At 38.7% G+C, this 16,168-nt stretch overlaps 1 protein-coding gene across 2 annotated transcripts in view; it reads left to right on the plus strand.

Moving 5' to 3' along the window:
• Nucleotides 1-16,168, plus strand: part of SPIDR (scaffold protein involved in DNA repair) — a 204,640-nt gene that overhangs the window by 48,133 nt on the left and 140,339 nt on the right. For both annotated transcript variants that reach the window (XR_015257684.1, XM_086740788.1), the window contains exons 6-7: nucleotides 3,513-3,769; nucleotides 15,574-15,674. Coding sequence is in view for 1 of the 2 variants with exons in the window: in XM_086740788.1 (XP_086596914.1) it covers nucleotides 3,513-3,769; nucleotides 15,574-15,674 (358 nt within the window). In the remaining variant the exon portion in view is untranslated. The remainder of the gene's footprint in view (nucleotides 1-3,512; nucleotides 3,770-15,573; nucleotides 15,675-16,168) is intronic.

Below are 16,168 nucleotides of genomic sequence, written 5' to 3' on the forward strand. Positions count from 1 at the left end.
TCTCATGAGAAAAAAAAATGCAATATTCTGTGCATTGATACTGAAGTCATTTTTCCTTAAAAGAAAGAGCCGTAAAGAGGACCATTTAGAACCTTTCAAACAAAACCAGTCACAGAGCAAATTGTTTTATTATAGAAATGAACAACATGAGCCATATTGGTCATTTTAGGGAAAGAGAGATTGAGGTCAGCCCCTGCAATTTTTTTTTTTCCACTCAGCCCTTGGAGATGGAAAGGTGGTTAGCATGATATAAAAGAGGGTGTTGTGGCAAGGCCATCATTGGAAATGATAGGTATATCTTAGTGAACAGTCTACTACCAAATACTTGGAGTAATTGGGGTATACAGGACAAAGTCATGGAAAGCCTCAGGATGGGGATTGTTAGATTGGGCTCAGGGGTTGGAGGAAGGGATTGAGGTGGGGAAACTGAGCCTGTGTGTAGTGGGGAGTATTATATCTTCATTTACCATAAAAAATGACTATATTTCAAAATAATAAGGAATGTGGAAAAATAAACTACTTCTAATTTGACACTTCTCTGTGCTTAGCAATGACACTCTTCAGAAACTCAGTGATATTACTGAGGGTATTATTTGAAAAAAAAAAAAACCCTCTTGAAAATTCAGCTTCATTATGTTTAAGATATTGATAACCGATGAACAGTTTCTTCACTACTTATCAATGATTGTTTTAAAGTGAACCTAAGAAATTTTTTTTTTTTTTGCCAGCTGTCCACCACCATAATGTTGGTAGACATGCCAGCTTGTTTACTGGATACTTGAAAAATCATGTTTGTAAATATTTTTTTGAAAATATTTTTCTCTTTAGACTGTATTTCTGATGGTGGCTACAGTTAAATAATGTGCAGAATTGGAAGACTGAGGTTTTATTCTTGTTTTTCTTCTCCATTTTTATAGCTTCCTCTTTTAAGAAAAATTTCCAACTGACCAATTGAAAAAAAAACAAAACAAAAAAAAAACCAAAATAAAACCTCTAACAAGCAAACAAACTAAAAACAAAAACCCCAAAGTACAGTTTCCTTGGGGAAGTTAAGTCTAAACAAGCATACAATAATAAATATTAACAGAAGAATTAAATGATTTATTAGACAATCTTTACTTAGGAAAGCTTCTTAACTCTTACAAAAGTCAGTGGGATTAAAACATGTGCTTAACTTCCCAAGCACATCCCAAGGGCTTTCCTCATTTGCATTTTACTTGCTCAAAGAACTTCAGGCTTGCATCTTTTTTTTTTAGGTGCAGTGGTTATTGTAGCAATTTGAGCAAAATTAAAGCATTCCTAAAGCAAAAGAGTGCATTGGAATGGTGTTTTAAGAATTAAGTGCTTGCTTACTGCTTTTGTACTGTTTGAAACCTTTTATTTCTGGCTCTTTTCCAATGTGGAAGGAGTTTGTTTTCAGAGAAATATTGTTGCCAAGGGACGAATGTTGTGTTTAAAACAGACTGATATTAATTACATTCTTTTAGCTATTCTCCTTCTCTGGATTACTTTAAAAGTCCTTCTGATTTCCAGAATACTTAGGTAGGCTTTCAGAACATGAACACAGTGTCTCGTCATTTACGTGGAGAATGTATTAAAGAACTGGCAAGAGCTGAATTCATTTTTCTGCACAGTTGAGAAATGTTGTTTTCAGATGATTACACTAATTAATAACATACAACAGCATTAGTGAATGCAGTGATTTCCCTCCATTTCCTCTTTTATCTTTAAATTGTTTGAGCTGGTTGTCAGACAACCTGTGGGGAGAGCTGCTTACTGCATTAGACCAGAGGAACAGGCTAATTTTTTTCAAGACTTACCCTGTGATCTGGGCTGCATGATCTGGAGCAAAGTCAGTCTTTGGGGTTTTCCAATTTCCCGTTGATAATGTGAACCTAATGCTTTGCATTGGGTTTTGCTTCTTTCCTACAGAATGGTTTTGTGCAAGCCTCCTTGAGCTGGGCTACTGCTGGTGGTCCCAGTGATAGGACTGTAATTGTGCTCATCCCACCAGAACTTGCACAGGGTAGTGTTTTGGTTTTTTTCCAACTAGCTCCAGAATCATAGAATAGTTAGGGTTGGAAGGGACCTTCAAAGGTCATCTAGTCCAACGCCTCTGCAAGGAGCAGGGACATCTCCAATCAGATCAGGTTGCTCAGAGCCTCATCCAACCTGGCCTTGAATGTTTCCAGGGATGGGGCATAAACCACCTCTCTGGGCAACCTGTTCCAGTGTTCCACCACTCTCATTGTAAAAAATGTAGTCCTTATATCTAGTCTAAATCTGCCGCCTCCTGTTTTAAAGCCATTACCCCTTGTCCTGTTGCAACAGGCCCTACTGTCTTTCCTGTAGACCCCCTGTAGGTACAAGGCGGCCGCTATCAGCTCTCCCTGGAATCTTCTCTTCTCCAGGCCTTCAGTCTGAAGACTGAGCCCTGCTCATGTTTCTTAGTCTTCCACCTGTTTCAGTTTTCGATCGTTTTGTTCTGTACTAAGTAAAATGCCACTTTCCAAGTATTTTTCCTTAATACTCAGTACTTTAAGAAATACTGGGTCAAGAGAGCATAGTGTATGTAACAACTGTGCAGAGCTCACCTTAGCATGCCAACCCAGGTGCCTTGCCCTGCTTGTGCGGGAGCCCTAGAGGACAGTAAAACAAGCTGAGCCAAAGCAGGTGAATTTTCTCTGCCAGCCCTCTCCTCAGCCTTCCATATCTCTTTGTAGACTTGTTTTGGAGCCTTCTCATGCTTTCCTCTCATCCTTCCTTTAGTGGGATGAGTTCAGCACATCCTGTGAGTTTCTGGGAGAAGAGCTCCAGTGAAGTTTTTTTGAGTCTGAACTTCAGCCCTGCTTGCTCATGGCCCTAGCTGCTAACCAGCGATCAATCTTCCCTAGATCTACCTGCATGCAGCCCACTAGCTTATGCTCGACTTCTGAAACCTTCCTGCGAAGCTATAGGCCTGCTGGACATGGGTGAAGGCCAGCTTTAATGGTCAAAATCTTGTTTTAACAACAGATTACATACTTTTTGCCACTACCAGTTTTCAATAGAGGCATGTGTTTCTTCTCTTCATTCAGACTACAGAAGCTGGCCTTCCTACTGACTTGATCCTGATGTGAAAGGTCCCTTTCTCTCAGTTTTCCTGCTAGTCATGATCTCTGTCACTCAGTAGCCTCTTTCTGCTTTCCTCAAAACTTGCTTTAATCTTAACCTGTCTGTAAACTTCTGATAGAGATAAGCATTGGCTTACTGTTTTGATAAATTCTCCAGATCTAGTTGTTTGAAAAAACAAATGTTACTCATCCCAGTTGTCCTTCAAGAGATGGTCCTTATATTTCAGGAGATCACGTTGACTTAGGAAAGATTAATGTGCATTTACAGTGAAGTTGTCCAAGTTATATTAATAAATTGACATTAAATTTATGGATTACTAGGGAACATAACTGCCTGCATAAACCTGTACTATCGTATTAGCATTCTATTTGAATAGCTTTATATTTTTATTTGTTTAGACAATTTCAACAGAAATTTCTGAGTATTCATCCGATAATGACAGTGTGCAAGAAGGAGAGGCAAGCCTGGCAACCACTGCTCCAGGATCCACTAAGAGATTACGGTCGAGGTCCAGAGCGACTGCAGGGGATATTACAGCACGACCGGCCAGTGAGTGGCTGAGGTCTGCACAGGCCCTTCTTCGCACCCCTGGGAAGCAGGCGAGCAAGGCCCCCCGAACCCCCAGCGAGTCTGCGAAGAAGAGGAAGCTACTGAGGTAAATGTGCTGTCTGTCTTAATGATTTTTTTTTTTTTAGTTGTAAGTAAAATAATACTTGCAGAAGAGCAGGAATGCATTTCAAGGATAAACCTGTTAGAGATGCAAATTCCAAAACCTTGAAGAATGTCATTTATCTGTAAACAAGCAAACAAGACAAGGAAGAACTCAGCTCTGTTTTAAAATCTGTGGTGAAAGCTCTTGATCTTGAACTTCTGTGTACAAACTGATAAGGTTTTTGCACTTCTAATAATGCTTTACAGCACAGGTGTGTGAGTGGACATACTACCATTTTAGCTTGTAATAATTTCATTGCTTTGTGCCTCTTCAGACAAAAATTATCTCTTTTTTTTTTTTTATCCTTTCCAGATTTGTCAGGGTAAAATTATCCAAAATACTGTAGGAAAGGGGGGAATGAACAATAGTGCTAAGTAGTGCAGGATGGAGTGATATTTAGGTAAAGGTGGTGTATTTGTTAATCTCTGTGACTAGATTAAGTATGTTAAGGAGACATCTAACTGCTGAAAGAAAACAGCTTTAACCTGAGCAGTGGAAGCCTGATGCTCACAATTAATTATTTCTCTAGCTAATTACAGTGCTGAAATGGTCACTTCCTATATGGAATTAATGAAAGTTGCCTTAAGTTAAATTCTATATGTGAAGATATGCCTCAAGCTACAGAGACTACGATTACAAATAGTGCTGCTCTGTTGTATTTTTAACAATGTGGTTCTTTCTTACTTTTTTTTTTTTTTTTAATGGCTGGTTCTATGTAATCAATCAATCCATTGCTAAAACATCAGTCTTCACTTTGGTTAGATTGCCATACCTTATTTTTCTCTAAAAATGTTATTGACTATTTTTCGTAGTTTAGCCCCAATCAGGACCAGAGTACGCAGTCTCTCTCTCACTATCTACTGCCGTAGGCTCCCCTCACTAGGTAAAACCAGAACACTATTTCAAAATGCTAACTGAGAGAACAGATTTGAAAGTCCTAATAACTGAGGATTGCTTGTGCAATCAAGGTTTATTTCTTGTTATCTATAAAACATAAAGACACAACTGTATTAGGTCAGACCAAGCCTGTAACCCTAAAAAAATGCCTGTCAGTGACCAAAAGCAAGTATGTGTGAAGGTAATAAGAACAGGACAGTGTATAGTGGTATTTCATCCAGATGCACTTCCAGCTTCCAGCAGTTTACTGCTCAGGAGCTGTTGCTACCTTCAGTGGGTTTGTCTTTTAATGAATTTGCCCAATATTTTTCTGAAGCCATAAAAACTTTTGGCTGCTGCAATAACATCCCAGGATTAGGAGTTCTGTACCTTAAACATGACTTGGATCTGCATCTGCCAGTTTCATTTGATGTCCTACTTCCAACAATCTTAATGTAAAAATATATTTTACAGCAAAGAGACTCTGAAACAAGTGTGTAAGAGAATAAATACCTTTAAGAACAATAAAACAAAACACAAAAATATAGAATGTAATCTGTCCAGAGTGCCTAGAGGAGCAGATCTTGCAGGGTTTTTCGTTCTTCCATGCTGTGGTTCCACCTTGGGTTCCTTTGGGGACAGGGAAGCAGGCAGGAAATTCCTCAGTTATGAGTTTTATTTATTGAGTTATTTTGCTTGTCCAGGTAATTATCATCTTTTCACTCTTCCTGTTCAGGACATTAATTCCACGTGTCTCCTTCCCATCCTTCCTTTTACTGTTGATAGAGAACATTTTCATTAGTGTGTTAACAGTGGATATAAGAGTCTGCATCCTTGATAGGAAAGTTCAGGTTTTCAGTGCTGTGGATTGAAGGCCAGTTTGGGGAAAGGTTTGTCAGCTTCTTGTTTGATGAAGTGACAACCTCTTCTTTCAGGTTATGTAGCTAAAAGTTACATAGCAGTTGTTGGCTTGTCCTGTCTCCTTCCTTCCCACCTGTGCTGCAGATTGAGGCCACAGCGGAAAAAGCAGTGAGCAGCAGGGGAAATCATCCTGCAAGCTGGATCTGGCCCATGGGCTTCCACTTGGACCATTTGGAATTGTGCCATAGGTGGAAGAGAGCCAAGAGCCTCTGCTTAGCTGGGTTCTATTTTTTCCAGGGTGGTGGCTAGAGAAGCATGGGTTGAGCAGAGATGGTGCAGGTGGTAGAGCTGCTGACTTTCTATGTAAATTCCTATGCAAGAGGTTCAACTTCAAATTCAGACTGTATTAAGAACGCTTACTTCATGGAAGAGTCCTGAAGTAGGTAGGGTAGGCCTCTTAAGGTTTTATTTCCACTTTTAAGAAAATATAGATTATTTCTATTTTCAGCTCTCTTTGCTGTTTGACATGACTAAAGCTATCTTCAAAACTAGAGAGAATATTTTCAAAAACTTTTAGCGTATGTTTTCTGAAAAAAATCTTACACCATGTGTAATGGTCTCTTCCAAATTCTTTAGGCACGCTGCAATCTGCATTTATATTTGGATTACCTGATTGCAGCTATGCTCCTATTACCTCAATGGCTACATTCTTCTACGCAATCTCAAAGAAAACCCCCTAACATCCCCCCCACTCCAAATCCCATCCAAAACCACACACAAAAAAACAACCAAACAAACAAAGAAAAGAGCCATAACAGTCTGTGGAAAAATTCAGATAAGTTACTTTCTACTGTCTCCTCCACCTGGAATCCTCCTAATGCTAAAATGGAAATGGCTAGTTGGCTGTATGGGAGGAAAGAGTATTGTTTGATTCTATTAGACATGTAACTGTCATACGCTGCAAAAATCAAGGTGTAACCAAACCAACAGCAATACAGCTTGGGAATGAGCTGATAGTCCTCTTCAGTTTGGTGGGCAACATCATGCTGATTTTATTTATTTTAAATATGTGTTTTCAGCAAACAGATGCTATGACTAAGTTCATCCAGAACTCCCAAGTCCTGAATTTTCCAGATCTGCAGCAATTTGCAGTTTCTCTTGTGACGAATGCACTCTGACAGTGGTTCCCCAAAGCTTCAGCCGCAATGGAGCACTAATCAAAATGGCTGTCCATACACTAATCAAAATGGCTGCCTTCAGAAGTAAGCTAATTATAGATGATTAAAATAAATTCTGCTGATCCTAGTGTTAGGAATTTGAGTGTAAATTCAACACCTTCGGGTGGAAATAAAATGAGAAACCCATCTATGTTGCCAAAAGAACATGCACAATATACCAAGTTACTTAGAATGTGCAAAACTTGAAGGGACATGTTGCAGTCCTCTGTTAGGAGTTCAGTGGAGTTCTGGAAAGTGATTAGCATCTGCAGACAAGGAAGGCGTAACAGAAGCAATTCCTCCCCCACCATGCGTATTGACTGGTCTATTCTGTGCCCTTTTGCCAAATTCTCCTATGTCTTCATGTATCTCCTGTAATGTTAGTTTTTGTTTTCAGAATTGTTTTAAGTACAGATTGTTCTTTCTACCGTGGTCCACAGGGGAGAGCTGGTAGTCTGTATGGTGGTGTTTGTCCTTCAGTGCTGTTCACCATCCCAGGCAGGCTCTGAAGCAACCTGAAGTGCAGTGCTGTAGGAGGTGTCAATCTGTCATGCTAGAAGCAAAGTATAATCTCTTTCATTCACAACCATCAATACCACTGCTCCTGGACATCCTCAGCTTAAACACTGGTTTTATATGCCATCTGGTGTAGCTGCTTTCCTTTATTTAAACAAAATTGGTGATAGACAGAATGGGAGTAGTATAATTTTCCCAGGTACACTGAGAGATAAGAATAATAAAATCATAGAATGGTTAGGGTCGGAAAGCACCCTCAAGGGTCATCTAGTCCAACCCCCCTGCAAGGAGCAGGGACATCTCCAACCAGATCAGGTGCCTCAGAGCCCCGTCCAACCTGGCCTTGAACGTTTCCAGGGATGGGGCATCCACCACCTCTCTGGGCAACCTGTTTGTGTTTTACCAAGTGTCATTCTACTGCAGCCATGAGCTACTAAGATAGTTGATAAGGAAGTGCTACTACTGGTACTTGATACTGAGGTGAATTGCCTTGATGATCAGGTCAAGAGGTGTTGGATTTAGATGTTCCTGCCCTTTTATTCCTGTACAAAGTTTCAGCTCCTCAGCTTGAGTCAACACTGCATGAGAAAATAATGCAAGTCATTTGCAAACCTGAGGGGAGAGAGTATATACTGCAAATAATAGTTTTCAGGAAGCTCTTTTCTTTACATTTGGAATTCATGTTTATGAATTAGTATTTAGAAAGAAAAAAAAAAACCTCAAAATGCATGTACTCAGCTTTTCTTGTCTACAAGTAAACCTTTCTTAAAGGTTTTATGAATTGTTTGCTTTTTCTAGTAAGATTTTATTTCCATCAGAAAAAAAAAAGTCTGGTTTCAATGCAGGAAATAGATATCTGAAGTTATATAATGTTAATCCTACTTCTAAATCTGTCATGTTCCAAGAGCTTTTAGTTGTGAAGAATAGCTGCTTTAGGTTTTTGTTTGGTTTTGTTTTTTTTTTAATTTTTCAGTGGCCATTTTTAGTTTAACAGTAAAATAAAAACTTGGGAAATTCTGTTTAATTATCGTGTATCAACTTGTATGCAGAGCACTTACAGATCTGATCAGCTAAAATTAACTTTTGTTATCAAAAAAGGAGAAAATTACAGAATGTCCTGGTACTACATGCAGTAAAATAAAACCCAGTTGTCACCTGAGGCCAACTGAGGTCCAGAAAATAAAGGAAATTGCCAAGGGAGGAAGGAGTTGGCACAAATGAAACAGACTTTTACTCTAAAATTGGGTCTGTTCTTTCTTACATGCATCCACAAGTAGCATGAGGGTGTAACAGCAACAGACTGACCCTTTTGACCATCATGTTTTTATGCTGATTTTAACTATTGGATTAAGTTTTCTTTGCTAGTGAATTTCTTGTTGGGTTAGAAGAATATAACTGAAGAATATCATAGCTGCACTAAGTCGTACCACTTGTAATTGGTGGCAATGTACATGGGCAAATTATTTTGCACTGACTGAAAGTTCAAATATCTTTTCTTTTTTAGAAAGCATGGATGGTTTTACTGGGCCAGATGTTTGGTGTTAACACCAAAAAACTTCCACATTTAGTACAAAAAAAAACCCCAGTTTCCATAAAATGACATATTTCTCCAGTTTCACATGTAATGTATTTTACTGATTTGAATGGTTTAGCAGGGTGCAGTTGTTTCCCATCAGAGAGAAGTAATTTTTGTGCCTATGGTTTGTTTAACAATGGAGTTTGCTCTTCTATGCATGATTCTGCTCCAGCAAGCCAAAACTTTCAGAATTGAAGGGAGGGCTCTTCCTTTCTCTCGTGGGATGACATGGCTGTTCACGCATCAAAACTGGTTCCTGCAGAGTTTTTCTCTTAATCTTGATATTCTGTTCTATGAGAAATTGTGCATATGAGCCTGGCACTTGATTTTTTTAAAATTATTATTATTTTTTAATACTGGCCAAAAAAGGGATAACTTATTTCTAGGAAGACTCTCCTTAAATCATCTTACTACTTCTGAGAGCTGCTGCTGTAAGCGAGGTAGGACAATCTGAAATATTTTTTTCCAGTTAAGGAGTCTGAAGAGCCAGAGAGCTGTCATAAACTTTTCAACTGTGGTGAGGTTTTTTTTTTCAGTGGCTTGTAAGAAGAAGGGATCAATGTTTTGAAAACTATGAAAGAAGCAGGTCCCAAAATCTTACCTATTTCCAAAGATGTTCCTCAATTATTTCAAATATTTTCTGTGAGATAACTTGGCTAAGTAGAGGCATGGGAAAATCAACCACCTCTAAAGTTCTGCTTAAAGTCTTTGACTGGAGGCCGTATGGGATGTAGAAAGAGCTCACCTCCCCTATTCTCAGCTGTTACGACTGTAATCCCTCTTGTATCTCTTCCTCTGCACTGTCTGAGGCAACTACGACCTGCAAACCAAATCTCACTACACAGGAATGATTAAGCTTTGGTGTCTATGTCAAAGAACTATTTTTGATTTGCAGGAGTAATTGTGGTATAGTGTCCAGACACTACTTGCAAAAGTTTAATTGTTATAGGTGGTATGGAGAATGTCTCGAGTATACATTGGTTGGAATTTACAGCTGAAGATGCTATAAATTCTTTGGGTGGTCGCTTCTGTCTAATGCAGTTGCTGAAAGATACCTCTGCCTTTCACTGTGCTGTGAGGACTCATGACAATGGTACCTTTGTTCCACATGTTTTATGGAGGTGACCTCCTCTGTGGGACAATTGAAAAAAGAGTGGTGAGGGACTACACAGACTCCAAAAGACTTTTGGCTTATTGAACTTTTTTTAAGAGAGGCTCCAAATCCTCCTTGAATCCTTAAGACTCTAGACGGGGCTTTCAGTACGTCTGCCTTGTTGATTTGGCTAGTGTGAAAAAAAAAAACCCAAACCTCTCTGGATGGATAAAATAGATCAGAGCGCTGAAATGTGAGCAACTGGTGTGCAAGAAAATCCAGCATCCAATGCAGTTTACTAAATCACTGCATTGCCTGACTACTCAGTTTGTATTTTTTTCAAATAAATGTGGAAGGTCTTTTCTCTGTATTTTTGTGTTGGCAGACATAACTGGCCCTTGATATCTCTGTGTTAGAAATTATAATTTGTGTTACAGTACAGATCTTCCATTTTCCTTTCCTTTTAGGTGTGTACCTCAGATGCCGTTGATTTGACATAGACATTGTGCGGGGGAAACACTGATTCCTTTCCAAGGGAAAGACCCCAGAGTGTAATTACTTGATGAGTTTTATAGTGACTTAAAATCATTGCTGTCCACTTTAGTCTTTCCTTGTTCTATCACATAGGAAAATAAATTGTGTTATGCTTTGATTCCAGAAAAGTAGCCCACATTTAACAGAATAATGCCAGCAATCATGGTGGTTCATCCAAGGTGAAAGTTTATAAATTTAGTTGTTGAGTCAGAGCCTGAGTGTGCCTGATCTGTAAAGCTGAAATTACTCTTTCTGATCCCTTGTTACTTCATTAAGTCAACAGCTTCTCTTCTGCGCTGGAGAGGAGATGAGCCTCTGTACAGGAGACTTGCGCGTGTGTGGCCAATGTTCTTCAATAACATCTTTCTTAGGTACCCATACTATTTTGTACACTAAAGGAGCACTTGGTAGTGACTGTCAGCATTCAGTGTTGCTTATTATTTTGCAGACTAGCTGATAATAGCTGATTGCAGTGTTGACAGATTAAATGGCATCATGCTTGGGGTCGTTTTTTCTTCTTTAGTGAGCACGCCATGGAGTGGAAATGGACAGCTGAGTGTTGCAGAAGTCAGTTGCTTCACCAGTCAACTTGGAAATATGAGAGGAGTTCTATTCTTTCTTTGAAAAGAGAGGAGGGAAATTGCCCAGTCCTAAGATGGTGATATGTATTTGTATAACCTGTAGTGTTTTGAAATACAGGGACTCCTAAGTATAGTGTATATGAGGAGACAACTCAATGACGAGATACTTAGGCGTTCACTGTTCTTAAATTCAAGTGAAGTCTGTAAAGGAGTAAACTTGGATAAATGTGGGGTTATTTTGGTAAGTGCCCTGCTAAATTAAAACCTTAATAAATAAACACAGGGAGGTCTCCAGCACTTCAGAAAGATTGAAAATGGCTTTTCAAAACACAGGCTACTCACCAATGTTTGGGTTTTTTTCCTTTTTCCCCGCCTTTTTTTTTCCCCGCCTTTTTTTTTCCCGCCTTTTTTTTTTTTCTTTTTTTTTTTTTTTTTTCTTCCCTATTAGCCTCGTTGGAGTTGAAAGCTAGTGACCAGCAGCCTGATAGTCACAGATCAGGCTCAGTGTTACCTTTTGGTGATACTTGTCACATGGTGGCACAAAACTCTTCAGTCTTGCTGTTGAAGTTTTTGGAAACGGGCAAGCACCAGAAAGTGAGCTTTTATACTAGATGGTGAGCTTTCTTATGGTCATCAAAGCTGTCTTTCATGTGGATGTTGTTGGACATAGACAGTAATGACAATGTGTTGTTTTAAATACAGTATTTCAGCAAGTTTAGATTTAGTGTGGAAATAGGACGTGGATTTCTGCTTGTTAAATCTGTCAACCTTCAGGGATTTAAAGGAACAAAATAGTTGTACTGAAACTTTCATGATTAAAAAGAAAAAAAGTTGTGGGCAGTAGAGATTATATCTGAGCAGTTCAGCTTCACTGAACAGCCTTTGCATTAACTATTTGCCAAATGCATTCAATTTGCTTGTATTAAAACATTTTCGGGGCAAGTTTGAAGTGCTGGTCAGTAAAGTATGCATCTCAAATTACAGTCTTTATTATTTAAATAGAGTTTGTCAGTTTCCTTGATTATAAAAATTGTACATTAGTAATCAAAATACATTTGCCAGGTTTTTATATATATATATATATGTACATACACACACCCCCTCCCCAGATGTTGAGTTCATCATGGTGAACAATTAAATGCGTCATAAGGGCTCGATCTGTGCAAAAGAAGGAATTAAATATCTTTTTCTAAACTTCTTGAAGTGGCTAGATGCGTAAATAAATAGAGACTGCAGATTAACCAAGAGCTGGTACTGTAGAATCACAGTCTCCATCCTTGATGTCAACAAACCGCTCATATCTGGCAAAAATAAGCCAAACAGTTTCTGCAACCTGAAAAGCTGAAAAGCCAAGGAAGCTAGGGGATTTTTCTGAGGGTTAATGTGTAGATAATGAAAAGTGAATATTATTCATCTCTACCTTGTATTATCAAAGGAAGCAAAAAGTTACTTCCATATGATAGAATCTATGCTGAAAAATGACTGTTAGTCCTAGTAAACCCAGTTAACTACCAAAGAGTGAATATAAAAGCTCATTAGGTGTTTAACAATCCACAGATGTGCAATTGGGAATAAAATAATAGTAACTTTAACCATTTAGCTTTTTTTTTCAGAACTTGGAGTAGGTTCTTACACTGAAGCTGGCACCTGCTTAGTACCATGCTCTGCTTTGTGTGAGCTCAGTGTAACTCAGTCTTGTCTCGTCTGCACAGCCAAGAGTTCACTGGATCAGACACAAGCATTTTCAGCAGCGTGGACATCTGTACTATATCAGAAGGAATTAGTAGTTTTCAAATGCTGTTGTCATCAAATCTGTTAGAATCTGTAACAGAAAGCACCTTTTTCTTTGCTTTTTTTGTGTTTGAGCTAAAAAGGAGGTTGATCCTCCTGAGTTTGGTGTGATGTTTAAATTTATTTGTTTCTACCTTTTAAAAGAAACAAACCATAAACTACCAACTCTCTCTCTTGCCATAGAAATTCCTTTTTTTTGCATGGCATGTCCTTGAATTGTATTTTCCAATTTGATAATGTATGAAACAGACATTATAAAAAACCCACTTCCAATGACCAGCTGAGAACCGCTCATAAATGCGTTCTTGGTTATACTTTGTATTCTGCAACCAAGCAGATGCAAAATGCTTTATGATGTATTCTGTTTAAACTATTTTAACTACATTTGGAATGTGAATGGAAGGATGATGATTAATAAAGATCAATGAATTTTATTAGCACAAGGAGCTGCTAAGGAAAGGCAGTTTTACTGTTCGTGGACCTTTGCGTTAACTATTATCCTAATACAGACATGGTTAGCAAATTAGTAATGAAGGTGTAAGTGTCAGTGAGACCCTCCCTGGTAGGCACATCAGGCCTGAAACAGGAATGTTGTGTTACTGTTGTGTGCAATAGCCACGAAACCAGGAACTGGCTTTCCTTCGTACCCCAGGGCGCTCCTGCTGTAGGTGAAAAAGTAGAGGGCTTACAGAAGAGTAGGAACTGATTGACTGGGCACAACCATAGCCCTGTTCAAGGAAAGGGGGAGAAGTTAGGCCTTGAGCCAGTAATAGCTGCTCTCTTGTGCAGGTACCTTAAGGCTTTCTAGCATTATTTGAACAAAGAAAATACATTTCTTTGACTATTGTCTCTGGAGGGTATGGACTAGGGTTTTAGAACACTCCAGTTGAAGAGTTTTCTTTCAGCAAAGCAAGTTTTTTGAGCTACTAGCTTTATTGTGTATTGCTATAGTCCAACCACAGAGTTCAGTTGCAGACTCGTGCATGCAAGACTTAAGCAAGCAAACTCAAAATGTGTTTAACTGCTGCATTTCTAAGCCTAGCTGAGCTGGCATCTACCCATTCCCGCTTGGCTTGTGTAGACCACACAGCCAAGCTGAGTTACAACTGCATCTGAGAATGGTTCCCTGGCAAGAAAAGAAACTGAGCCAACAGTTTTCTGGAATTTGTAGAACTGTCTTGCCCACAAGTGTAATACTCGAATGCTCCAGTTTTGGGAGAAATGTGGCTGAGCAGCATGTTACCAACAGGGTAAATTGTTCTGTATGAAGTTCTGTGCTTGACTGTGCTGCTCTTGGTACAAAAGCTTCCATTGCATTTCTCTGTATTAGTTACCCCTGTGCCTTAGAGTCTGTCTTGAAAGCAAGATAAAACAAGGTTGTTAAGTGGAGCCCAAGATTTCCTAAATATTTTTGTTTGTTTTCCTCCTTAATATAGCAAGTTTTTTTACTTCTAAGATGTTTAGCTATGCCATCCAATAATTCTTAAATTATAGTTATGATTTTGCAAAGTCTGTAGCTGTTCATTAGAAATTCAGCTGAGACTGCTAACTACTTTTCATATAACCTGTTGACTTGTCTGCAGGTGAAATGGCTTAGTAATTGCTAACTAAAGAGAGATTTTTAGAGCCTACTGGAAGTGCTGCTTAGCCTTTTTAGCTCCTTCTTGGTTTCCACAGGTGTGAGTCCTCTCAGTTTTACATTTGCAATATGACCGTTACCAACCTATTTGGCTTTTTTTCCTAAACCAAAAAAATTATATTCATGTGTACAAATAATCATCAAGTGGTTGTATATTACCTCTGTTGATTCCTAAACCAGTTTAACCCAAGGACACATTTCATCTTAGTAGAAATCTTTATTGATATACTGGATAATACTTGTTGTGTAAAAACTTATACTTTAAGGAAAGAATGAAGTAGGTTTTAATGCACATAACTTCTCTGAAGCCAAAGAAAAATGCTCAAATACTCCCGTAGTAGTCCAAAGCCCTTTGTGGTAGCCCAAAGACAGCTTCCAACACATTAATCAATCTTTTTGTTTTTAAAGTGAGAAAGTATGTCTTCTGGCTTTGAATCCAGGGGTAGGAATTGCTTTAGTGTTACCTTAAATGTATTTATGCTAGATGCCACTCCTCTGCTCCTCACCTTGGGAATGCTAAATTAATTTCATCTTGGAGAGTGTTCAGACCACTGAAACTGCACACTTGACCCAGCTTGTGAAATGAATCATAGGGTCAAGTATGGGTAAAAGAACATTTTTGTGATCACTCCTTGCCAACAGACAAACAAATCTGCGAGGGGAAAAAAAAAAAAAACCAACCTGTTATAACTGGTGGTTACACTGGTTTGTTTTGAATTTACACTTGCCTCTAGTATCTATCAGGGTACATGCATAAGTGCAAAGAAAAGTTGGGAACCTTTTCTTACAATTCTTGTGCTGGAAACAGGACTGAAAACATTAAGATTTTGGATGCTTAGTGAAAATGGTTTATTGTGTGTATTGACCCTGGGTGTGTGTTTTATTGGGAGTATATCCACTGGAAAATAAAAATTAGGAGAACTAATCTGCAAAATGTAACTTTACTGTATGTTCCTGTCCCTAAGGGTCAAAGCATACAAGTCCCATTGTCCCTAGGGCTTGTCGCTTGGCAAAGCTTAATACTGATTCCTGACAAAATTGAGCATTCCTTTATTCTCTGCAGGGGCGGGCTGGCTGAGAGATTGTGTCGATTGCAGAACAGAGAAAGATCTGCCATTAGCTTTTGGAGGCATCAGTGTATTTCAGATGCTAATATCCCCTCAGGTAAGAGGTACAACTGAAGTTTTTATTCTTTGTGCGTTTTGCCTAACTTGAGTTTAATGTTCTCTTGATTGTCTTCAGAGCTAATATTGCATTTCAGCTAAATATGATGGTTTGTAACATCTCAGCCATCAGTGTTTGAATGTAAGGGATAAAGAACTTGTTTCAAATACCCTCCACCTAAACTCTTCACAGCTCCTTGATTTCTAGCATCACCTGGGGAAGTGATGTTTCCAGCAGGTTGTGGAAAACCTCAAGGTTTAGTTTATGGGTATGCAGATGTTTTTTAGGTTCCTGTTTCTTTATAACCACATTTTCCTCTTTCCTTGTTCATTTTTCATTGGTTTGAAGTCAGCTAAATTAATAGATAGGTCCTGAAGTTGTGAATAACAGCAGATATGGACAAGTAGAACACAACCATAAAATGACTGTGAAGCGTAACTACAGTGGGCATTTCACTTAAAAAGAAAAATGGTGGGAGTTATGTGAATTAGTTA

The sequence above is a fragment of the Chlamydotis macqueenii genome, chromosome 2 (genome assembly GCF_036417535.1).
Source record: "Chlamydotis macqueenii isolate bChlMac1 chromosome 2, bChlMac1.mat, whole genome shotgun sequence".
Lineage (NCBI taxonomy): Eukaryota > Metazoa > Chordata > Aves > Otidiformes > Otididae > Chlamydotis > Chlamydotis macqueenii.